Genomic DNA, 26,791 nt, shown 5'->3' on the forward strand with positions numbered 1-26,791 from the left:
CATGCAGCCCCAGACCATGACACTCCCACCACCATGCTTGACTGTAGGCAAGACACACTTGTCTTTGTACTCCTCACCTGGTTGCCGCCACACACGCTTGACACCATCTGAACCAAATAAGTTTGTCTTGGTCTCATCAGACCACAGGACATGGTTCCAGTAATCTATGTCCTTAGTCTGCTTGTCTTCAGCAAACTATTTGCGGGCTTTCTTGTGCATCATCTTTAGAAGAGGCTTCCTTCTGGGACGACAGCCATGCAGACCAATTTGATGCAGCGTGCGGTGTATGGTCTGAGTGCTGACAGGCTGACCCCCCCCCCCCCACACCTTTAATCTCTGCAGCAATGCTGGCAGCGCTCATATGGCTATTTCCCAAAGACAACCTCTGACTATGACACTGAATAATCATCTTCTTTGGTCGACCATGGCGAGGTCTGTTCTGAGTGGAACCTGTCCTGTTAAACCACTGTATGGTCTTGGCCACTGTGCTGCAGCTCAGTTTCAGGGTCTTGGCAATCTTCTTATAGCCTAGGCCATTTTATATAGAGCAACAATTCTTTTTTTCAGACCCTCAGAGAGTTCTTTGCCATGAGGTGCCATGTTGAACTTTCAGTGACCAGTATGAGAGAGTGAGAGCGATCTTGTAACACTAACGCGTCACATGACACCGGGGAGGGAAAATTATTAATTGTGCCCAATTTGGACATTTTCACTTAGGGGTGTACTCACTCTTGTTACCAGCGGATTTAGACATTAATGGCTGTGTGTTGAGTTATTTTGAGGGGGGCAGAAAATTTGCACTGTTATACAAGCTTTACACTCACTACTGTACATCTGCAGAAAAATAAAAGCTTTCTTTGATTTTTATAACAAGGCCTTACCTTTAGTCTCTGGTGTGTTAGGAAAATTCATGACTTCTTGGTATTTTGATTTAGGATGTAAAAACCAATAAGACACAAGTAGCAGTTTGCCAGATGATCTCATTAGCACACACACCCTGCTCCCAATTTCCTTTAGATTTACCACAGGACGTGGATCTGTGTGCTCCTGAGTGACGTGCGCACCCTCTATTGGCCGGGAAGCCGAGGACGTCATATGACGTTCGACCAGGATGAGAGAGCCACCTTGTGGCAGTCATTTGACTATACGCAGGATGGGAAGAGGTTAATATTAGTACACTTACCTGTCCAGGGATCCTGCTGTGTCTTCACCTGAGCTGATTTTTCAGTTGACTCTGGGGTACTGCCACCGCCATTTCCACTAAGCAAAACTGGCAGTGAAGCCTTGTGGCTTCACAGCATGGACACCTACTGTGCATGCGCGAAGCGCGCTGCACTCTCATTGGGCTGGCTGCGGGGGAAGGGGGGGCGATCTTCCGCAGCTAACTCGCCCGAAAGTGGGAGCAGGTACCTGTCAAAACCAGGTACCTGCACCCCCCCAAAGGGTGCCAAATGTGGCACCAGAGGGGGGAGGAGGCAGACAAGTGGAACTTCCCCTTTTGGGTGGAACTCTGCTTTAAGCGCCTAGATCTGTATTAATATCAGCTTCCTCAGCATGCAGAAGCATAGAGTAGTCACAAATATTGCCTATGGTCTCCCTGCAGCTGATCTTTACCCGCTCTTATCTGTAATGGGCAATGGGTGTAATGGGTATGGAGGTGGCCATCTTGGTAGAGGCAGGGCTTTGCTTCCTTATGTCAGAGCCTCCAGCAAGGAAAACCAATGAACAGTACATTGATCAAATCTCAATCCTACTCTCCTGGGACTAGCAGTCAGAGGCAGCAGTGCCTTAGATTTTACAATACAGATTACAGATATACAGCTATGAGACTGTAGACAGGAGCACCTATGCACAATAACATACCAGGTTTGTGCATTTTTATGAAGAATTCAGGGCAAAAGGTACATTTTATTTTTTTATTTTTTCAGGGTACTGTTTAAGCACAGTTACCATATCTAAACCTTCACCTTTCAGGTCCACAATAACCTGAGTGTTACCAGCATAGGGGTCTATGAACTGGCTGTGATATCTTGCAGGTTGTATGGCTTCTGCTTAAAAATAGAATCATTCAATTCAGCTTCTCATAAACACTGATGCCTGTACATATTTTATCTTCCCAAGTACCTTGATAGCCCTGGAGATGCAAATATGCCCCAGTACTTGACAGAGTTCTATTTATAAGGCATAAATATAGTCACAGCAAACATGCAAATGCTATGGAGCCCGGTAGTGTTGGGGGCTCAAGACTTTCTGGCTACAAATTGTTTTATGTAGGTGGCAAAAGGATTTGGCAAGTACATTTGGAAAGGTTTAAAGTATGTCAAATTTAAAAACCTGAATGCATTTAGCAGTTATGTCACTAGTAGGGTAGAGCTCATAGGACTTGATGTTTCAGTCCCTACGGTAAGTCTGCACTCTTGTTATCCTTGTTATTGATGTGATACGTCATTGGGGTCATCATCCTTTGACTTTTCATTGATGAGCCCACAGGACTAGCAGAACACTGCAGGTCATTGGCTTGGATACTAATACAACCAGGAAAACACATACTTATAAAAGGGTTAACCCCCTATAAGGAAGCTCCACCCTCAGTGGCCCCTCTGCTCACCTGCATACCGTCGCTGAAGTTTCCATCTTTGGTATCAGTCAAAGTAAAATAAGCCCTATTGTCAGTGTTAGTTTGAGCAAAAATAAGCCCCATTGTTTATGTCAATATGCGTAAAAAGGACCCCCATTGTTGGCATCGATAGGAGTAACACGTCTCCTCATTGGTGGCAGTAAAATAAGTTGGTTATATTCAAAATAATGATGTATTTATTATCTATACAAAATATTGTGGTCCATAAACGAAATTTGATATATAATATTTCCTAACCATATACCTGCCATATGCATTTGATCAAAAAAATAATAATAATAAATAAATATGATAAAATAAACCAAAAAATAAAGTTCTTGTGAAAAAGTGTTTTTTTTTTATTTATTTTTTTATTTTATTTTTTTAAAGTTCATCACAGACAAAGTCCTGTGTTTCAAATTGGCCAGCCAAAATGTACTGCTGCTCCAGTGCATGCTAATAATAATAATATATATGTTTTTTTATTTCTTTATCCACAGGAATACAGTATTTTATATACAGGCATAACACACATCTCTAACTATTCATATTACAAATAAAATTCAAACAACAGCCCAATTTCTAAATCAAATCTGCATTCCTTTTTTTCTCTATTTTATACATACAGAACATAACCATAACCAATAATTAATCCGTGAAACCTGCACCTTCACCATCCACCCCGAGTGAAATGGCCGCTCCCCTTCAGGTTATGACCAGTTATGGTCCAATAAGCCCTTGTACACACGGTCGGACATTCTGACAACCAAATCCGTTGGATTTTGTTCGGATTTTGTCCGAAACTGTTGCATACACACGGTCGGACAAAGTTGTCGGAAAATCTGATTGTACATAACGTGATGACATTATTTCGTTACGATGGGACTACGTTCAGGCTAGTAGCCAATAGCTTTGGTCTAGGAATTTGATCTGAGCATGCGTGGCACTTTGTCCGTCGGAGTAGGCTACACATGATCGGAGTATGTCCGATCGGAGCATGTTGTCGGAAAATTTTATAGACCAGTTGGAAAACTTGGTCCATCAGATATTCCGACGGAAACAGTCCGATGGAGACCACACACAGTCGGATTATCCGACAATACGGTCCGATCGGACACATTCCGTCGGAATCTCCGACAGTGTGTACAAGGGCTTAGGCCTTTGTATAATTCCACTGTCTTTACTGTCTGCAGGCTTCCACCTGAAATGATCCGGATCACCTGCGGTCCCCACTCCGATCAGCAAGCAATCTCTAACGTCTCACAATTGCTCAAACTATGTATGAAAATATATCATTGCGCAATATAGCTTTAAATTAGTTTCCACTTTTATTAAAAATGACATTGTACACTCACATTTGAGTCTCTTTCAACACCGCATATATTTTTAAGACCTTTGACGGCTACTCTCCTCCTCACCATCCTTCCTGGTGTATGAAACCCCAGAAATGACGTCACCGGCGTCACTTGTCACATGAATTCTTTGCGATGTGTTGGGTGGAGCCGGTGACATCATTTACGGGGTTTCCTACACCAGGAGGGACGTTAAGGAGGAGAGTAGCCGTCAAATGTCTTAAAAATATATGCACTGTTGAAAGAGTCTCTAATGCGAGTGTGAGACGTGAGAGATTGCTTGCTGATTGGAGCAGGGACCGCAGTAGATCCGGATCATTTTGGGTGGATGCCTGCAGACCCTAAACAAAATGGACGGTAACACCCCAGAAACAGGGTCAGAGGGCGCTGATCACCCCTGGTATGTTACAAACAAAAAAGAAAAGAAAAAGTGTCCCCAAGGTGGGGCTTTTTACCAGCATGTATTACCTGTGGAAGCTAATAGATTTAAATGTAAAGAGATACTGACATGTTGCAAAAAAGCTAGTAATATAAATATTTTATTGATAAAAAAGGAGGATTACAGTGGTCAGGGATTGAGCTCCACTATGTGAATAAAAATGCATAGTGTTACATGTATAAGCAAAAGTACACATATACATACAATTATAATGCTTGGAACATAGTATCAATACAATAAAAGATATATGCGTATAGATAATATAAACCCTTTACGCGTTTCGACCCTCTCAGGGGTCTTCTTCAGAAGGTTATTATCTATTATAGAAAGGGGGAAAAAACAAGCATAAGTATATATCCATACATGATACACTGTGTTGTGCTGAAGATGGTCTGCTGTAAGCAGAATATACATCAAACTTTGTAAGATTGCACAGTTAGCGATCAAGTAATGTATATTGTAACAATAAATACCTATATTAATCACAAAGGGAATCCTCTTTAAAAGACCGGACAGGACTCCGTCACTTCTCCCATAACCTTCATGGATGTGCCGATCTTGTACGGATGGAAAATAATGACTAGCTCTACCACAAAGGGAGAGCAAGAAAAATGGATCCAAGGGGTGAATGGCTTACAAGGGATCACATCCCTATTGCTACCTCCAAAATACAATAGTGGAGGGGGGTATGGGTATGGATGAACAGGATTGGGAGACGGGCAACCTACAGAGAAAGGAAGAGTATGAGATATATATATATATATATATATATATATATATATATATGTATATATATATATATATATATATATATATATATATATATATAAAGAATGGCCCTATTTAGGAGCTATCACTTCTGTATAGAAAGATAGAAGGTACCCACATGCAGTGTCAGTAATATACACATGTCAGGGGTATACGTACGTCACAGTGAATCCTACTATTTCAAAGTAGGGTGCTGCACTCAGTTAGAGTATAAACAAGTACATGCCCAGAGAGAAAACCAACACCAAACAGGAACACCATATATAGAAAGAGTAAAAAAGAGAAAGAGAAAAGAAAGAAAGGGTGAATACAAACTAGTGCAAAACAATCGTGCAAAGTAGACAAGACCCAAACGTGACTAAGATGGGGAAGTGAAGGAAAATTTGAAATAAAAGTGCAAAGATCGTACACACGATGCAATTGTTGTCCAACCAAGCTTCTGATTTTTGTCAAAAGGGCATGTGCCTTAATCTTGTCTTGCATACTAACAGTACACAATTGTCCGTCCAACAAACCAGCAAACACGAACGTAGTGATGTACTACGAGGAATTTCAGCTCTTGAGCACCAACCTTTGGGCCCCTTCTGCTAATTTCATGTTTGGTGAGTATTGATTCCAAGCATGTGTTTGTACTTTCGACTTTTGTGTGACGAACTTGTGTACTGACCATCAGAAAATCCAACAACCAACCGATGTCTGCTGAAAATTTACTAGCATGCCATCCAACATTTGTTGGCAGAAAGTTGGACAACAATTGTCAAATGGAGCGTACTAACGGTCAAATTTTAGGCCAACAGTCTGTCAACAGGCAATCCCCTGCCAACAATCGCATCGTGTGTACGAGGCTTTAAGATGGTGGGATTATACAAAGGCTTTATTGGACCATAACTGGTCATAACCTGAAGGTGAGCGGCCATTATACACGGGTTAGGTGGTGAAGGTGCAGGTTTCATGGATTAAATATTACTATTGGTATGCATTGGAGCAGCAGTCAATTTTGGGAGGACTTTGACCTATTTCAAACACAGGACTTTATCTGTGATCAACTTTAAATATATTGTGAAATCTTTATTTTTTTTTTATTTTTTTTACTTTTTTGCGTGTTTTTTTTTTTTTTTTTTTTTTCCAATGCATATGGTTAGGAAATATTATATACCATATTTTGGTTTTATTGACCACAATATTTTGTATAGAGAATAAGTGCACCACTGTTTTTAATATAAATTTTGTTGTAGTGTGAGATCACTAATGCCATGTACACACGATCGGACTATCCGGCGGACTTAGAAAGAAGTCTTGACTCAAAATCCGCCAAATGAATGGACTTACCCACACATGAATTAAAGTCAGTTCGTTTTGAACGTGACTCCAGGTAGACGGGACTAGCGAAGGAAGCCAATGTCGCCACCTCCATTGGCGAGATTGACACCTTGCTAGCCCTGGTATGGATTTAAAGGGGAACCCCTATGCCGAAAAAATGGCGTGGGGGTCCCCACAAAGTCCATACCAGAACCTTATCCGAGCACGTAGCCCGGCCGGTCAGGAAAGAGAGTGGGGAGTACGGCCCCCTCCTGAGCCGTACCAGACCGCGTGCCCTCAACATGGGGGGGGGGTGGGTGCCCCCCACCCCAAAGCACCATGTCCCCATGTTGATGAGAATAAGGGCCTCTTCCCTACAACCCTGCGCGTTGGTTCTCGGGGTCTACGGGGGCCCCAGATTCCAGCCACCCACCCTATGTGAATGAGTAGGGGTACGATGTACCCCTACCCATTCACCTGGGAGAAAAAAGTGTAAATAAAAAACACACAACACAGGTTTTTAAAGTAGTTTATTAAACAGCTCAGAGTGTCTTCTTACGACTTATGGGGTCTTCTTGCAGGGCTCCTCCGCTATGTTCTGCTCTTTTACCGCTCTTTTACTGGCAGAGGAGCCCGGCTTTCTCCTTCGTCGCCACCGTTCAGGGGTCTTCTTCCGACTTCAGGGGTCTTGTCCCGCTCTTCGGTTCTTCTGCCGGGCCTTTGCTATCTTCTTCCAGCTCTTTTACTAGGTTGGCCCGGTCTTCTTGTTCGCCGCTGTCGCCTTCTTCTTCTGCGGCGACTTATATATGCATAAGGGCGGGGTCACCAGGTGATGTCACATGGTGACCTCGCCCCTTATGATGTCACAGTCCCAGCATCCCCCGGGACTGTAACATCGGAAGAAGAGAAGAAGAAGAAGGCAGTGACAGCAACGAAAGAGCAGACCGGGCCAACGCTAGTAAAAGAGCTGGAAGAATATAGCGGAGGCCCGGCAGAAGAACCGAAGAGCAGGAGAAGACTCCCAGACGACGGCGATGGAGAAAGCCGGGCTCCTCCACTAGTAAAAGAGCAGAAGCTAGCGGAGGAGCCCGATGAGAAGACCCCCGAAGTAGGAAGAAGACCCCGGAGCTGTCTAATAAACTACTTTAAAAACCTGTGTTGTGTGTTTTTTATTTACACTTTTTTCCCCCAGGTGAATGTGTAGGGGTACATCGTACCCCATACTCATTCACATTGGGTGGTGGGCCAGAATCTGAGGGCCCCATTATTAAAGGGGCTCCCGGATTCTGATAAGTCCCCCGCACGCAGACCCGACAACCAATGGCCAGGGTTGTCGGGAAGAGGCCCTTGTCCTCATCAACATGGGGACAAGATGCTTTGGGGTGGGCTGCAGGACCCCCCCTTCCCCCAAAGCACCCACCCCCCATGTTGAGGGCACGCAGCCTGGTACGGCTCAGAAGGAGGTGGGGGCGCTCGCTTGTTCCCACCCCCTTTCCTGACCGGCCGGGCTGCGTTCTCGGATAAGGGTCTGGCATGGTCTTTGGGGGGACCCCCACACCATTTTTTCGGTGTAGCCTTTAAATCCATACCAGGCGACGGGGCTAGCAAGGTGTCAATCTCGCCGATGGAGGCGGCTACATTGACTTCCTTCGCTAGTCCCGTCTACCTGAACAGACTTTACTCCGTGTGTGGGCAAGTCGGTTCATTTGAAAAGTCCGGTGGACCTCTGCCAAAAGTCTGGCGGATTGTCCGCCGGATCTAGTCCGTCGTGTGTGGGCAAGTCCGCTCGTACGGAAAGTCCGGAAGACCTCCGCTGGAAAGTCCACCAGATAGTCTGATCATGTGTACATGGCATACATAGTTGCAGCTGTTTGCATATTTAATATATTATTTATTCACTTATTGTTTACCTAGTAGCGCACAAGTAATTTTTTACATAGTAAAATAAGTTGGTGGCAGTGTAAATAGACTAAGCACCATATTGTTGGTGTCCGTGGAAGTAAAATGAGTCCCATTGTTGGTGGCAGTAAAATAAACCCTGCTGTTGGTGTCAGTGAGAGCGAAATGAGCCCCGTTTTTGTGTCAGTGGAAGTAAAATCCCATCTTCAATGTCAGGGGCAGTAAAAAAAAAAAGGCCCCATCATTGGTGTCAGTGGGTCCTGTGTTTTCATAATTTCAAGGTGTTCAGTATTTACTGTCTGTCTTGCTCCAAAGTTGCTGCTGTGGCTCTGTGGTTGGAGGTGGAACTATATAAACAAATGGCAACCACCGCAACCTATAACTGGCCTTTGCAGTGAGGAGCACCTGGAAGGGCTATGCATATCAAAAAACAAACACAAATTCCCAGCTCACTTACCAGCCAACTTGCAACAAACCAAATTGGAACTATGTTGTCACTGTTGGGCAGGAGATCAATCTGGCTTAGTGCTGTGATAATCACTTCACACTCCACTGAGGATTGTAATGGGAGGTCTTGTAGGTGGCCTGTTGGACAACTCTGCACTAGAGACTGCCATAGAGAGGGGAAATACATGGGGAGAGGCTCTAATGCTCTATTGTTAATCAATAAATCTTCTTTTTTTTTTTTTTTATTACATTAGATAGTACAGTACTGGTTGGAGTCAGTACAAAATAAAACAGTAGGTATACAAGATATTAACACAAGGTAGGTTATCAAGGTATAAGCATGTCTAATCATATGCAGGCTCTTCATAATCCATAGTTGCCAACATTGTAAAAAGTTTTTAGGGACACTTTTTTGGCTGTAGGCGGAGCCTAGAGGCGATTCAGTTCGCATTGTGCACTATACAAGTATTTCATTCATTAATTCATTATAATTAGGGGGCGGGGGCATACGTTTGTAGTAAAAAATAAAAATGTGGCACGCATCGCACCAAAAGAATGGGCCTGGTTTATGGTAAACAGTGGGTGTGGTTTATATGGGCGTAGTTCAAATGGGGGTGTGGTTAGTGTCTGAGATGAATGAGAGATGGAGAAAGAAAGGGGGAAATAGGGAGAGAGGGAGAGAGAAAAAAGGAGGGAAGGAAACAGGGATGGAGGGACAGCAGGCCCAGATCCTGCACCACAATATAAATGTGTTTTCCAGAGTTTAACAAATCAGCAGATAAAGATACTCCAAATACCTGGTGTTAGCGCTTCAATCATCCCGGCACCATGGTGGTTATGGTTTCAGGATGATTGAAGTAGATTATTACTATTATTACATTGTAATATAGAATGAAATCATTCAGCTCATCATAATCCAGAACCAGTGGGACCCCTGAGTGTGTCACCTGCCACATCGCCTGCCACCAGATGCCATCAGGTCCCCCCAAAAGAGTCTGTACTTGCATCAGGATCCCCCAACAGAGTCCGTCCTTACATCAGGTGCCTCCAGAAGCAGAGGCTCTCCTTACAGATCTGTGTCCCTGGCAGTGGAGCCCCTCCTTACATCTGGTGTCCCCAGCAGTGGAGCCCTCCTTTACATCTGGTGTCCCCAGCAGTGGAGCTGGCAATAAAGCGGGAGTTCCGCCGTTTTTTTTTTTTTTGTTGTTTTTTTTTTAAGTCAGCAGCTACAAATACTGCAGCTGCTGACTTTTAAAACATGGACACTTACCTGTCCAGGGCGCCCGCGATGTCGGCACCTGAAGCCGATCTGTCGATCGGCTCTTGGGTGCTGCCGCCGCCATCTTCGGTATGCGAATCAGGCTTCACTTCCCGGTTCCCTACTGCGCATGCGTGATTTGCACTGCGCAATACGGACGGTTCCTGCTGTCTCTGGGATCCTTGTGTTTTGCAGAAGACAGCGGGGGATGACAGGAAGTGGCGTAGCTAGCCGCAGGATCTGTGGCTATCTATGCCCGGAAGTGGTGCATATACCTTTATTATACAGGTATCTGCACCCCCCCTCCTCCCACCTGAAAGGTGACAATTGTGACACCGGAGGGGGGGAGGGTTCCCATGAGCGGAAGTTCCATTTTAGGGTGGAGCTCCGCTTTAAATCACTTTTCATAGTATTGCTGGATTTTAGGGCCTCTTGGGTATAGCTATGGCCCCTACTGCTCACTCACTACTAAAACAAGCAGAGAGAGAGAAGGAAGAAAAACTGTTATTGCTCATAGCACTAGCAGTATTTACAGATATGCGGTTGAAGTTATTTGTCATGCCTGTCACACATGACATGTTGGAAGATTATGGTTTGCTGCTCTGTTCCCAGAGATACCTCTCAGTACATATAACACTTGTTGTCAGTGCTGAATTCCCATTATGGACACTAGCATGTTATCTGAAGGTGTACTGAATGCTGAGCTCTACATAATCCTGCAGTCTGTCATGTGTGTCACAGAGCATGAAGGGAAAGCCTGCAGTTCTGCACACACAAGGGAAAATTCAAGCTCTGCAAGAACCTCCTTATCCAACACATGTCCACATGTGACAGAAATCAGAGGAGCCACAATGCAAGTGCAATGTTAATGCCGCGTACACACGACCGGACGTTTTGACAGAAAAGGTCAGACGGAACGAGTCCGTCGGACAATTTGATTGTGTGTGGGCTCCATCTGACCCGCTCTTGACAAAAATGCAGCGAACTTTAGAAATAGAACATGTTTTAAATTTTCCCGCCGGACCAAGAAATCCATTTGTGTGCATGCTAGTCCGACAGACAAAAACCGACGCTAGGGCAGCTATTGGCTACTGGCTATGAACTTCCTTATTCTAGTCCGGTCGTACGTCATCATGTTCAAATCCATCGGACTTTGGTGTGATTGTGTGTGCCCAAGTCTGTTCATTCAGAAAGTCCACCGGAACTCCACCGAAAGTCTGTGGGGAAGACTGCCGTAGTCTGTCGAAAAATCTGGTCGTGTGTACGCGGCATAAGACAATATGTTCCTATCCCCATGTGCACAGCATGAACATTATACAGTATATTGTAGCGCCCACCACCTTTTAGGTGGGTGCTAATAGGTAGATATTAGGAGAAATTGCCAGTGCCTTACTGTTTCTTTGTTTAGCCCTGGTGGGTTGATCTGGGTTTGGGAAGAGCAGTAGAATAGAGGGGGGTGTGACCACCTGTTCTCCACCCTGGAAGACCTCCCTTGCTTCTCCAGGGTAATGTTCTGGAAAGAAGGCAGGGCAGGTACTGAAGAGCTGGCAGTGTATATGGCCCTGGCCCAATCATTAATTTGTATGGGCAGGGGCGGGACATACATATATAATGAGGTCACATGCTTCCTGGGGGGAGATGGGAAGAGACTAGGTCCAGAGAAGCTTCACAATGTGACCTTCAGGAGCAGTCTCAAAGGCCTGGGGTTTAAGGCCCCAGCGCTGGAGAGCAGGAACCTAACTGGGAGGCCTGAGGGTTCAGAGACCTCAGAGCTGGATGGTTCAAGTCTACAATCTGCACCAGAAACCCTGGGAACATAAACCAGGCATCCCGGCTTGGATGGATCATTGCACAAGAATTGGGATGTAGCTGCAAAGCGGACGGAGTAGACCGGGGGCGCCTGGACATTCCTGAACTGGCCTGGCGAGGATTTGCAGGAGGCGAGAGAGGCAGGTGAGGCCTGGGACTTCCAGCATTCCAATTTACCAAGTTGTCTTTCAGAGGGGCATCATCCAGTTCGCTAAGGGAAAGTGTTTTAGCTACTCAATATGGAACAAGAAGAGGCAGCTCATACTTCTTTGCACTACTGATAACACCATGGACCGCAGCAAGAAAATAAACCTTCACTGTTCAACTGTTTGAATGGGTCTGTTGTTACACGTGTGGGGTGGAAGACCGGGGGGTTAAACCAGCAGTACTTAACTACACCAGCAGCTCCCAAGGGAGTAGTGCGCTACATATTATTATGTTTAGACATTTTAGTGAGATGAATAATATAAATAATCACATAGGAATTATTTATTAATTTAGTAATTCAGTTCTCGAAGCTTATTTACCATTACCAATCCGGATTCGTGGACCTCCGATCGGGACGAGGGTCCCAAAATTGGGATTGTCCCGGGAAAATCGGGACTGTTGGCAACTATGATAATGCAATATAAGATGGTGTCGCAGTGAGCTAAAACATGTCACCCCCTTTGGGTGCACACTGTGAGCAGGCTTTGAAACCTACATTAGTGAGAGGTCCACCCCCGACCCCGGAGGAAGGCTGAGGAGCTCCTTCATGACAAAGCTACTTGTAGGGTTGCCACCTTTTCTTCAAGCCAAACCCGAACACTTTGCCGGCCTGGGACACCTTTGGTTGCCCCAAGGAGAGTAGTAATGTGGTGTGCATAGCGTGCTGCAGCGAACAGTGGGTGTGGCCAAATTGATCTTTCTGACATCATCGCCCTGCCACCCAGTGATGCCGAACTTGCCCCAAGACAGCCAGCTGCAGCTCCTGGATGGCAACAGACTTATGTAACTATCTTGGTTACTTGAGCCAATGCCCGGTTTGAATAATGTGTCCGGGTTTCAGTGTGCCTGAAACCTGGACACGTGATTCAAAACCCTGACTGTCCGGGTGAATCCCAGACAGGTGGCAACCCTAGCTACTTGTGTTTATTGTTAATAGTTCATAAACAAACTCAGAAACTCGTGCATAAGGAATAGATCTATCCACATTTGCTAGCGGTTCTCGTCATATATAGTCCTACATTCTTCTCTGATAGGTTGGGGTAAATATCAGTATCACCAATGGAGGGGAACCCTTTAGACGTTTATGTCATTTAGTATTCATCATGGATGAGTTAATTGTACATCATATATGTGAAGAGGCATTTGGGGAGTTTCTCCAGATATCCCAGTGTTTATGGAAGCCCAAGGCTCTCCCGTTCTTGTACACAAACATCTTTTCCATAGTATAGGCTATAATGCTTTTGATATGGATGTCTATCACACAGTTGCACCCTTGGTGCCACACATGCATTTCTGATGGTTTGTTGCTGCAGTGCAAAAGGCTATGAGAGTTCCTTTTGATATGTCCTTATGATATGTGCATTCTTTAGGCTGTGCTAAACTGTTCAATGATAATTTCAGATTGGCTACTAGCATTTAACACTGGATCATTTTTCCCACTATAATTTTTCTGAGCAAGAATTCTATGCTGTCATTTCATTCTAGGTCGCTCATTCTACGGAGAAGCGCACCTCCGTGGTTAATACTCCAAGGAAGGATGCCATCAATGATCTACCGCACACTACTGTGAATCGAGAAGTGAGACATTTTTACCTCTCTCTTTGTAAGACAAGCCAGAGATGATGCAATTTTATTTCCTGCAACCACCAAGGTGCCTATAAAGTAGCGAATCTTTCCCAAGTTTATAACAGTACCGCAGCAAAATGACATTTCTAAAGGAAAAAATGTCATTTAAAATTGCTTGCGGCTATAGTGTATTGTCGGGTCCCGGCAATATAGATAAAAATCATTAAAAGAAACTTTGTGCGCCCCCCCCCCAGTCTTAAATGTAAAAAAAAATGGCGTGGGGGTCCCCCCAAAATCCATACCAGACCCTTATCTGAGCAGCCCCCCCCCCCCTTCTTGAACTGTACCAGGCCACGGGGATGGTGCTTGCACCTTGTCCTCATGTTGATGTGGTTTTTAAGAGGTAATGCGCTATGGGCACCCTTCTCTTCTTTACATACTAAACTATGGAGGAATGCCAATACCACAAATGAGGACCTATCTCCCAGAGTGCTACACAGTGGCAAATACTGTGACTGTTTAGTACCCCAGGTGGGGTAAGAAGTATCCAGTGAGTGCATTCTGAATAAGAGCACAGATTTGTCACCTGCACTGCCAACACTTTATTAAGAGGAGAAGATACAACCGTTTTATTTGTGGATAACCAGCACTGAACACTTAATTATTGAGCACTTATCACTTTATCACTGTTTCATAATAACACGAAGTTTAAATAAGTTTTAAGTGTGGACTCTATGGTTAATGTGAATGTTAATTTGCACACATCTTTTAAGTGTGGCATTGTAGAGTATTTATCACTTCATGATAGGTTTATACCAGCACAAAGTTTATAATAATTTCGACGTGTGGACCCTATGCTTAATGTGGGTGTTAAATTGCACATATCAATTAAATGTGACATTACAGATATTACACTATTTTATTAACTAGCACCACTTAAACACATTAGTAGGAGTTTTAACCCCCTATAGTACTTTATATGATCAACTGCATTGGCATCAACATATTAAAATAGCAATATTTTTTTAACTAACCACGTTCCAGAGGCACCACAATTATCGTCTTATACTATTTATAGCACTAGTCACTTTACATTTTATATGTTTTTATCATAGAAGAACAGCGCCACACCTACTTTTTTTTTCTTTCACTCATCCCCCGTAACCCTTGCCCGGTTGTTGTGGGGGTCAGTGGGTGGGGGGCTTATCAAAATCTGGAAGCCCCCTTTAACAAAGGGGGCCCCCAGATCTTGGCCCCCTTATGTGAATGGGGTACATTGTACCCCTACCCATTCCCCAAAAAAAGTTTCAAAGTTAAAAAACGACAGCAGACCGTTATTCACAATTCCTTTATTGAAAAAAAAAGTGTCCGGCATTGTAAATCCATCATCAATCATGGCATCCGACAGTCCCGAGAAGAAAAAAATAAATAATACGTAAAAACTCCGCCGCAATGGGGGGTCGTCCCGCCGACTTTTTACTTTGACAGCTGTTATATAGGCAAGGGCGGGGCCACCTGATGACGTAACTGAGTGACCCGCCCTCTTCTGACGTCATGTGACATCGGGGGGGGCAGAGTCATCTGTTTACGTCACGGGGTGGCTCTGTCCTTGTCAATGCGTAAAGATGGCAGTCGCGGGGACACCTTCCATCAAGGCAAAGTTTTTTTGTTTGTTTTTTCTCTGGATCGTCGGATGCTGTGATTGACGATTCATTGACATTGTAGGGCATTTTATCAAAAAAAAAAAAAGTGTCCTGCGATGTAAATGAATAGTCAATCACAGCATCTGGCAGTGCATTATGGGGCATTCCGCACCATTCAAATTTGACGCGAACGCCACATAATGTTCAGTATTCTGCCGAATGGGCAAACACCTGATGTTCCGAGTCGAGCTTACGTTCGACTCGAACATCGGGCTCATCTGTAGATTATTATTTTTTAAACCCCTTCAATACCGGGCATTTCCACCTCCTTCCTGCCCAGGCCAATTTTCAGTTTTCAGCGCTGTAACATTTTAAATGTCAATTGCGCGGTCATGCTACACTGTACCCACTAATAGAGCTTTCTTTTGGTGGTATTCGATCCCCTCTGTAGTTATTATTTTTTGCGGTATAAACAAAAGAAGAGCGACAAGTTTGAAAAAAATATATATTTTTTTAGTTTTTGCTATAATAAATATCCCAATTTAAAAAAAATAAAAAAATAATAGTTTAGAACGATATGTATTCTTCTACATATTTTTGGTAAGAAAAAAATGGCAATAAGCGTATATTGATTGGTTTGTTATAGCATCTACAAAATAGGGGATAGATTTATGGCATTTTTATTATAGTTTTTTGTTACTAGTAATTGTGGTGATCTGCGATTTTTATTGTGACTGACATTGCAGTGGACATATCGGACACTTTTGACACTATTTTGGGACCATTCACAATTATACAGTGATCAGTACTATAAAAATGCACTGATTACTGTATAAATGTCATTGGCAGGGAAGGGGTTAACACTAGGGGGCTATCAAGGGACTAAATGTGTTATCTAGGGAGGGATTCTAACTGTAGGGGGAAGGGACGGATCTGGGGAGGAGACCGATAGGTGTTCCTATATACTAGGAACACACGGTCTGTTTGCTCTCCCCTGACAAGACACACACAGATCCATGGTCCTGCTCTGTACCGAGCGATTGCGAGAGCCCAGCGGACATCGCGGCCGCTGGGCACACACATCGGCTCCTATACCGCCGGGAAGCCGAGGACTTCATATGACGCCCACTCAGGATGGGAGATCCCATCTGCTGACGTCATATGACAATGTGTGGGTAGGGAAGTGGTTAAAAAAAAATGGTTGTACAAACATTCGTATGAAAATTTGCAGTAAACTAGATTACTTGATGAATACTGTTCAAAAGTACTTTAAAATTGCGCTTGCTTTTAACATTTTGATTTTGGAATGATCTGACCTCCCTAATGATGATTATAAAATCAAATGAACATTCTTAAAATGTATGGCCACCTCTAGAGGTACATTGTAAAATACAGTAGATATAATTGGTAGCATAAACAAGCAGGATCATCAGGAAATCTACAGAATCTTTATAGTTTAGCCAAGGAAAATTGGTACAGGGTAATAATCAAAGCCGTGAAAATCTCAGGACTGGATGGACAGAACAAAAATGTGCCCTGGGAAAAGTGTGTGGTCCGCTCAGGCTCCATAGGGAGGGGGTATGTAGACGGGATGGAGACCATCCTGGCTCCTGCAAAGGTTCAAGAAAGGAAGGGTGACCCCTGGAAGTTGCACATCTATGATGTCCTGCTGCAGTGAATGGATGGAGTGGCAACCTCAGCCTCTGACCAGGCCATGCCCCCAACACATTTTGATCCGCCCCCCGGAGCTTAGTCATGGGGATCAGAACAAAAATCATTTTTGTTGGTAAATTAGCTGCAATGCATGTACAATATTTCATCTGTGCATTTAGATGTTTTCCCTGAGTTCAAGGGGTTGTAAAGAGATTTTTTTTTTTGTTTTTTAAATAACAAACATGTTATACTTACCTCCACTGTGTAGCTTGTTTTGCACAGAGTGGCCCTGAACATGGTCTTCTGGGGTCCCTCGGCGGCTGTCTCTGCTTCCTCCCGCAAGTACTTGTCACGTTCATGCGAGCTCCCTCACATGGTGAGAAGCACTTGTGAGCACGCTCCCGTGATACAGCCGGCGGCCATAGCCGCTCACTGTATCACTCGGACCCACCGCCAGCGCGCCACGTCATTGGATGTGATTGACAGCAGTGCGAGCCAATGGCTGCACTGCTTTCAATCCATCCACTCGAGCCAATCAACGGCCAGGCTGAGCGGCCAAGAGGACGTTGGGGGCCAGCGCAGGACTTTCGAGGGGTCAGGTAAGTAAAACATGGGGGGCTGGGGGGGCCGGTGTCTTGTCATATAAGGTCCCCCATCCGATAGTGTCCGCTGTGTACTGCGCACAGATTCCGAAAATTGCCGAGGATGAACGGCGCCTGCGCCGTGAGTCCAGGTTCCATCCCCACTATCCAAGTGAACATAGAGTAGGAATATAAAAGAGCCGAGCGCAGCGAGGCCGAGCCCGAAGCGTGGCGAGCTAAGCTCGCCCGCGAGGGGCCCTCTAATATTCACAACCCTATGTCCGCTTGGATGGTGGGGCCACCACCTCCACTCACGGCGCAGGCGCCGTTCAACTTCGGAGATTTTCCGAAGCTTAGTCGGGACGCTATATGATGGCCGGACACTATATGGCACAACACCGGCACTGTCAGATGTTTTTTCACCTTAATGCATAGAATGCATTAAGGTGAAAAAAATTTTACCTTTACAACCTCTTTCAGCTTTCCGGTTTACATACACTAGTGTTTCCTAGACATGCACTGAAAAAAAATGTGTTATACCGCGTACACACAATCAAACAATCCAGTGGAAAAGTCTGGCAAACTCAAGTCCGCCGGACAATCTGCCCGTGCGTAGCCTCTGGCGGACTTTTTTTACCCAAAAGTCCGGTGGACTAAGAAAGTATTTTTGCACTCCAATCTGTCCGCCGGACTCGCTTTTCGGCGGACAGTACTGCCCTGTGTGTGCTAGTCCGCCGTACCTTTGAAATGAGCGGACTTTTCCCACGCAGAGAAAAGTCCGCTCATTTTGAGCGCGTCTCCAGGTAGCCGGGGCCAGCGAAGGAGGCGTCTCTGGCCCCGTCACCTGGTATGGACTTAAAGAGGAACCCCTACGCAGAAAAATCAGCATGGGGGTCCCCCCCAGGTCCACATCAGACCCTTGTCCAATCCCCCCACCCCAAAGCAACTTGTCCCCATGTTGATGAGGACAAGGTCCTCTTCCCGACAACCCTGGTCGTTGGTTGTCGGGGTCTGCAGGCGGCGGGCTTATCGGAATCCGTGAGCCCCCTTTAATAAGGGGGCCCCCGGATACCGGCCCCCCACCCTACGTGAAGGAGTATGGGGTACAATGTACCCCTACCCATTCACCGGTAAAAAAAAAACACAACACACAAGGGTTAAAATAGTTTATTGCACAGCTCCGGGGGTCTTCCGTCTTAGGGGGTCTTCTCACCGGACTCCTCCGCTATCTTCTGCTAGCTCTTTTACTAGCTGAGGAGCCTGGCTTTCTTCTTCGCCGCCGCCCACTTCTTCCGACTTCGGGGGCCTTGTCCCCCTCTTCGGGGGTCCTGTCCCCCTCTTCGGTTCTTCTTGCCGGGCCACCGCGCCTTCTTCTAGCTCTTTTACAGGCGGTGGCCCGGTCTTCTGTCGCCGCTGTCGCCGTCTTCTGTTCTTTTGTTCTCTTCTTCTCTTCTTTTCTTCTCTTCAGATGTTGCCTCGTCGCAGTCTCTGCTCACAATGATGGGGACGCAGTGCGCGGCGACTTATATAGGGACATCACCCGATGATGTCCCCGCCCATTATGATGTCACAGTCACAGCATCCTCCGCTAGTAAAAGAGCTAGCAGAAGATAGCGGAGGAGTCCGGCGAGAAGACCCCTGAAGACGGAAGACCCTCGGAGCTGTGCAATAAACTATTTTAACCCTTGTGTGTTGTGTTTTTTTTTTTTTTTTACTTTTTTTTCACAGGTGAATGGGTAGGGGTACATTGTACCCCATACTCATTCACATAGGGTGGGGGGCCGGTATCTGGGGGTCCCCTTATTAAAGGGGGCTCACGGATTCCGATAAGCCCCCCGCCCGCAGACCCCGACAACCAATGGCCAGGGTTGTCGGGAAGAGGCCCTTGTCCTCATCAACATGGGGTCAAGGTGCTTTGGGGTGGGGGGGGGGTGCGCGGCCCCCCCTTCCCCAAGGCACCCCCCATGTTTAGGGCACGCGGCCTGGCACGGCTCAGGAGGGGGGGATGCTCGCTTGTCCCCACCCCCTTTCCTGGCCGGCCGGGTAGCGTGCTCGGACAAGGGTCTGATGTGGACCTAGGGGGGGACCCCAACGCAGATTTTTCGGCGTAGGGGTTCTCCTTTAAGTCCATACCAGGTGATGGGGCCAGCGACGCCTCCTTCGCTGGCCCCGGATACCTGGAGACGCGCTCAAAATGAGTGGACTTTTGTCCGCGTGTGTGGGCGAGTCCGTTCATTTCAAAAGTACGGTGGACTTAGTACGCCGTATTAGTCTGCTGAAAAAGTGCCGTGTGTGGGCAAGTAGCTCGTTCGGAAAGTCCGGCGGACAGTCCGTCAGACTAAAGCCCCATACACACTATCAGATTTTCTGCTGAGTTTTTCCTTCAGATTTACTAAAACCATATAATATGAGGTCAAACCTTAGGAGTTTCAATGTGTATGCAATCAGGCAGGCCCTTCTACTACATGGTTTTGGTAAATCTGAAGGAAAAAGTCAGCAGAAAATCTGATAGTGTGTATGGGGCCTAAGTCTGCCGGATAGTTGGCTACGTGTGTACGCAGCATAAGTTTTCGTTTCATTCACTCTTTTGCTTTTTCCGAAATTCTAAAATTCAGAAATTTTGGAATTTTCAAATTTCCTAATTTCCAATTTTCTAATTTCCTACAATTTCCGAAATTTAGACTTTCCAAAATGTAGACTTTCCGAAATTCGAAATTTGGAATTAATGAATTTGTCAAAATTTGTTAATAAACAAATTCGGAACTAAAAGAAATGCACATGTCTAGTGTTTCCCTGCACTGCTGAGCATCACTGCACCACAATGCATGCACTGCACGCGGTTTCCATATTCACTTGAATGGGTTGTGTGTGCAGAGCTGCACTGCCCCCCAGACACAATGGAAACAGCACCTGTATACCCCCGTATGGCTACCTTTGCAACTTAGGTGGGCGGCGGGGCAGTAAAAACCCAGTTCAATTAGGATGGAAAAGGACCAGGGAGATCCTAGAAGACGATAGACTCAGCAATGGCATGCAATGCCAAGCTGCTGCTAACAAAGCAAACAGAATATTGGCATGCATTAAAAAGGGGTTTAGTTCCAGAGATAAAACGATAATTCTCCCGCTCTACAAGACTCTGGTCCGGCCACACCTGGAGTATGCTGTCCAGTTCTGGGCACCAGTCCTCAGGAAGGATGTACTGGAACTGGAGAGAGTACAAACAAGGCAACAAAGCTAATAAAGGGTCTGGAGGATATTAGTTATGAGGAAAGGTTGCGAGCACTGAACTTATTCTCTCTGGAGAAGAGACGCTTGAGAGGGGATATTATTATTATTATTATTATTATACAGGTTTTATATAGCGCCAACAGTTTGCTCAGCGCTTTACAACATGAGGGCAGACATTACAGTTACATTACATTGTTTGGTACAAGAGGAATCAGAGGCCCCTGCTTGTTAGAGATTACAATCTAAAAAGGATATGATTTCAATATACAAATACCGTACTGGTAACCCAATAATAGGGAGAAAACTTTTTTTTGTGGAAGGGAGTTCAACAAGACTCGTGGCCACTCATTAAAATTAGAAGAAAAGTGGTTTAACCTTAAACTACGTAGAGGGTTCTTTACTGTAAGAGTGGCAAGGATGTGGAATTCCCTTCCACAGGCAGTGGGGGGCATCGATAGTTTTTAAGAAACTATTAGATAAGCACCTGAACGACCACAACATACAGGGATATACAATGTAATACTGACATATAATAACACACATGGGTTGGACTTGATGGACTTGTGTCTTTTTTCAACCTCACCTACTATTTAACTGTGTAACTACCAGTTTCTACTGCCGCCCCTCAATTGCAAGTGTAAATTAAGCCATAATGTATTTTTTTTTTGTGCAAACTTAAATAAGTATTACGGTGCTAAGAAGGGAGGCCTCCTAACAAACAAGAGGAGGGCAGAGGTGGATTGCCGTAGCTATCGTTTGATAATGACATCATTGCTGTTTTTATAAAGGTGGTTGGAAGTGATGTGTCCAGTCCATTCAGCTCTCCTAGTAGCAGTATGGGTGCAATTAACAAAGCTTGGACGCCGCCACAGCAAAGAGGAGTGCCTGGGTACTCACAGGTAAAAAGTGTAACATGATAGAGCCTGCAAACCTTCCTTCCTCCTACTTCTTTCTTCTACAAGGTGCCATATCTGTGCCATGCATTATCGGGTTTCTTAGCCCCTTTACCTCTGCTCCATACTACTTGTTTTCTCTATCAATAAATAACTACTGTATACAAATACCTCTATTTGTTTTACTCGCAGGATACCTCTACCCCTCCTCCAGGCCAGCAGTATACCGCAAGTGCCTTTAGCCAAGACCACCCGGTGAAATCTGTCCCAAATCCGGTAAGAACCGTGTCAATTCTGCAACCATTTACTGCAAAATAGTCCATGCCATATTATAGTTTTGTTATAGCAGATGTTGATCCTACTTGTTTTCCCCTTTTTTTTTTTGCTGACCTTGTGCATCTTCTTTGCAGTACTCCAGTAATGTCTGTTAAAGAGAAATATCTGTCCGCCCCCCCCCCCCCCCCCTAGACGTGCGCCATCAATAAATTTGTTTTGTTCCGTTTCGTATTAGCCGTTAATTCGTATTTCGTAATTTCGTAATTTGTGTCCATAATTCAATTTGGATTCGTACGAAATATGAATTTTCGTTAGGTTCGTTAACTTTTCATAACAATTACGAACGTTTGTTATTATGATGAATTTAAAAAGCAAAAAATACCTTTCTCAGTATGGCAGTTGTCGACTCATTACGCTCATTATGAGGGGCTCCCACCATCCCTGTGCTGACTTCCTCCTCGGGCTGTACCCCTGAGGGGCTCCCACCTGTTTCCGGGGTTCTGTACACCCGCTGTGTCCATTATGAGGGGTTCCCACCATGTCTACATCTCTCACCCCCCCCCCCCCCTCCCTGGAACCAACATTATGGCAAGTGCACAGATCTACTGAAGGGCTCTGCCCCCTTTTTAGGTCCTGGCAGAGTCCTGTGCATCTGTGCATATATAGAAACAAGGGGAGCAAATACCATATGCTCACTGAAGTGTAAACACTGCACCACAAATTAATAGTGCATATGTGGATGCAGTATACCTAATATTGCTGACTCTGTGACTCAAAATCTAAATACAGAGAAAAAGAAATCAAGGAAAGGAATCCCTGAAAAAAGGAAGTCACAGGTGGACCAAGCAGCTTAAATAATGCACAATCATATATCGAAATACAGGAACTGGAACCAACAACACCTAAATGAAATTAAAAATGAGACAACGTTGTCTATTAAGAACATTGCGTCGGACCAGATTTCAAGCACACATGTTGAAGGGGTTGTAAAGGTAAAAAAAATGTCACCTTAATGCATTCTATTAAGGTGAAAATACATCCATCCGACAGTGACGGCTCCCTCCCTCCACCCCTGTTTTACTTACCTGACCCCTCGAAAGTGCCGAGCTCACCTCCGACATCTTCTTCGCTGCTCAGCCTGGCCGTTGATTGGTTACAGTGGATTGATTGCAAGCAGCACAGCCATTGGCTCGTGCTGCTGTCAATCACATCCAATCACGCAGTGCGCCGGGGAGTGGGGTCGAGTGATACAGTGAGCGGTTATGGCCGCCGGCTGTATCATGGGAGCGCGCCCGCAAGCACTCCTCACCATGCGAGTGAGAAGTCCTTGCAGGGGGAGCCGAGACAGCCGCCGAGGGACAGAATGAGCTGCACAGTGGAGGTAAGTATAATATGTTTGTTATTTAAAAAGAAAAAAAAAATGACCTTTACAACCCCCGAGGTTGTAGATCTGAGGGGGACATGCAAGGAAAATTAAAAAAACAGCATTTTAGCATAGACATGATTGGATGATAAAATCAGCAGAACGTCCCCTCATTTCAGATCTACCCCTTATGCCCCGTACACACGAGCGGACTTTTCGAGGGACTAGGTCCGATGGTCTTTCCGACTGACTTTTGGCGGAGTTACGACGTACTTTCTGAATGAACGGACTTGGCCACACACAATCACACCAAAGTCTGAGGGATTCAAACGTGATGACGTACGACCGGACTAGAATAAGGAAGTTCATAGCCAGTAGCCAATAGCTGCCCTAGCGTCGGTTTTTGTCTGTCGGACTAGCATACACACAAACGGATTTCTCGGTCCGGCGGAGTTCCGGTGGGAAAATTAAAAACATGTTCTATTTCTAAAGTCTGCCGGATTTTTGGCAAGCAAAGGTCCGATGGAGCCCACACATGATCGAATTGTCCGACGGACTCACTCCGTCAGACCTTTGCTGTCAAAAAGTCCGGTCGCGTGTACGTGGCATTAGATTTATAGCGAATCCACCTCCAAGTGCACTTTGCACTTGTAGTGCAAAGTGGATTAGCCTTTCATAAATAACCCCCATTGTGTTAGAATATAGAAGCATCGCAGCCAAAAACATGCACATGCCAACACTATATTCATATCGAATATTTGTAAAATTGTAAGGATGAAGCTGAAAGGGTAGAAAAACACATATCCAAAATCTGTCCGATGAATAGGGCTGCTTGTATCTCGCTGTTTTACAGCTAATTCACACCAGAGGGCTCACATTAAGGTGTGGATGAAGTGTGAGCTGGTTTATGTTGCCCATGTACCCATCGCAGTGCTTTCATTTTTTAACGTTGACTTCATACTTCATTTAACATGGAATGTGATTTGCAAAAACGAGGCCTATCCTAATTTTTATTTCATTATTGTACAATTATCAATGTGGCACATTGGTGCAAACAGAAGAAATAGGACATAATGCAAATTGCTCTGAATTTGCTTTGGGACTGTGTTGGGCAATACTGCCCAGTGGGACTGGGGTGATCGAGTCCTTAGGGACACCCCACCATCCATGTCCTGGTAGCAATGAGATTACAAGTAATGGAAAATCTCCCCAGTGTGGTCAGACACCAATCCTTTTCCAAAACCCAGCAGCCTTTTCCACTGTATCCAAAATTGCAAAAACAGAGAAGTAAAAGAGTTCTGACTGCACTTGGACTTTCATTTTATTTTCTGCTGTAATAACGTTAAATATATTGTGATAAAGGTCACCGCACCATCCCAGCGTCCACCGGTGTCGAGTTCTGAGTCTGGAGCTAATGCTGGAGCGGCACACCAGCACCGGCAGCAACCTACATATGAGTCGGTAAGAGACCAGTCTGCTAATGCCTATTTTCCTTCTATTTAAAAACATATATTATATTGCCAAACGTATCGGGACGCCTGCCTTTACACGCACATGAACTTTAATGGCATCCCAGTCTTAGCCCGTAGGGTTCAATATTGAGTTGGCCCACCCTTTGCAGCTATAACAGCTTCAAATCTTCTGGGAAGGCTGCCCAGAGGGTTTAGGAGTGTGCCTATGGGAATGTTTGACCATTCTTCCAGAAGTGCATTTGTGAGGTCAGGCACTGATGTGGACAAGAAGGCCTGGCTTGCAGTCTCCACTCTAGATCATCCCAAAGGTGTTCTATCAGGTTGAAGTCCGGACTCTGTGCAGGTCAGTCAAGTTCCTCCACTCCAAACTCACTCATCCATGGTTTTTATGGACCTTGCTTTGTGCAGTGATCCAAATAATTTGGTAAAGGGGGATTATGGTGTGGGGCTGTTTTTTCATGGGTTGGGTTTGACCCCTTAGTTACAGTGAACTCTTAAGGCGTCAGCATACTAAGACATTTTGAACATTTTCATGCTCCAAACTTTGTGGGAACAGTTTGGGGATGGCCTCTTCCTGTTCCATCATGACTGTTGTAATGTTGGGGTGATTAAGCACAATTGGTAGATGCACGTTTTAGTCTACATCAGGCAGGCGTTTTATGGTTAAGGGCCTGGTAGCCCACGTTTATTATAAGAAAACAAAAATATTTAGTTCATCCAGTAATCCCACGCAGGGGTTTAAATTCATTCAGCACACAAATGAACATACCAAGCCACCTGGCTCTCAATTGTCAACAGTTCCTCTGCTTGCTCCCAACAGATTTGTCAACTCTTTCCAGCCCCCTGGACTCACCGACTTCCTTAGTCTTCCTGACTCTCAAGGTTGTCAGCCTTTCCCAGTCCCTTACACGGACTACAGTCTCCCACAGGGCAAACCACTCTTCAGCCAGCAGCAAGCTGTTCACACTCCTCCACACCCCACACCAACAGCCCTTCATTTATATGGCTTATATGCAGCTGGGCACACACCCTGCTCGTTAACATCAAGACCCAGACACAGAGCTGGAGATATGCAAACTCTGTGTCTGCGTCTCGTTTTCCTCCAATTTCATAGGGACAGAGCCTTGCTCTGTCACATATCCCCCCCCTTTGTTTCGATCCGGAGGGAGGAACACCAGCACCCATCATGATGGTTGGGACACCTCTGTGCTGGCTGTCAGCCACGTAGGCCCAACCTTTTTTCCGGGTGCGCTTCCAGGAACATTCCCCCCTGGATCTTAACAGGTTCCTATATTTTCCTATACTCAGCCTTCCTCTTCTTTTGGGGTCCCTGGGCTTATTCACTTTTCTTGGGGGAACTCTGCCTTCCTTGAGCCCTCCTTTCACCTTACAAATACTCATTTTACCCTTCACCATCGGTATTTCAGGTTTAAAACAGTTTCTCTTGGTACCCACTGCAACCAAATCATTGTTTACAGAACGAACTCTTAACAGATCACAGCTTTCCAATTCAGTGTTTGTTAGAAGAAGACCTGAGGAGGGACTACATCCGACGGGACCATAGCACAGCTCCATCTCACCCGTTGTCCAACACTCCATGGGTACCTGTTCTAACAAACTACCCTGACCTAAGCATAAACCATTTTTTTCAGGTATACACATTACATTGTTATGGCAACCAATATTAACACTTTCTTCCACAGTGTCTCCAGGCACCTTAACTTGTACCTCTGGGCCAGTGACAGAAAGCATCTCTGCTACTGCCGAGTCCATTCTGGGCCGTTCTTTCTCATGAGGCCTAGCGGGTAAGGCAGTATCTGCGCCCTCTACTGACAACTGCTCCGCCACACCTCGGACCACACCAGCAGAGATGTTTCTAGTCACCGCATCAGACGGAGAGACCTCTGATATCTCAAGCAGTTCTCTCGCGTGCCTTCCATACCAATCAATAACTAGAAGTACGCTCACAGAGAATCTGGAGATCCTGTGCCAAATGGGTAACCATTGGTCCCACCAATTCC

General features: G+C 45.3%; 1 protein-coding gene across 2 annotated transcripts in view; it reads left to right on the forward strand.

The window, feature by feature from the left end:
* MAVS (mitochondrial antiviral signaling protein) overlaps nucleotides 1-26,791 on the forward strand; it is a 75,117-nt gene that overhangs the window by 40,805 nt on the left and 7,521 nt on the right. The window contains exons 6-9 of one of the 2 annotated variants that reach the window (XM_077478004.1): nucleotides 13,581-13,673; nucleotides 21,555-21,665; nucleotides 21,852-21,935; nucleotides 24,661-24,759. In XM_077478004.1, the coding sequence (XP_077334130.1) occupies nucleotides 13,581-13,673; nucleotides 21,555-21,665; nucleotides 21,852-21,935; nucleotides 24,661-24,759 (387 nt within the window). The remainder of the gene's footprint in view (nucleotides 1-13,580; nucleotides 13,674-21,554; nucleotides 21,666-21,851; nucleotides 21,936-24,660; nucleotides 24,760-26,791) is intronic. The other variant, XM_077478005.1, reaches the window with a different exon arrangement.

The sequence above is a fragment of the Lithobates pipiens genome, unplaced genomic scaffold (assembly GCF_037356315.1).
Source record: "Lithobates pipiens isolate NorthernLeopardFrog02 unplaced genomic scaffold, aLitPip1_a1.2 Scaffold_13, whole genome shotgun sequence".
Taxonomy (NCBI): domain Eukaryota; kingdom Metazoa; phylum Chordata; class Amphibia; order Anura; family Ranidae; genus Lithobates; species Lithobates pipiens.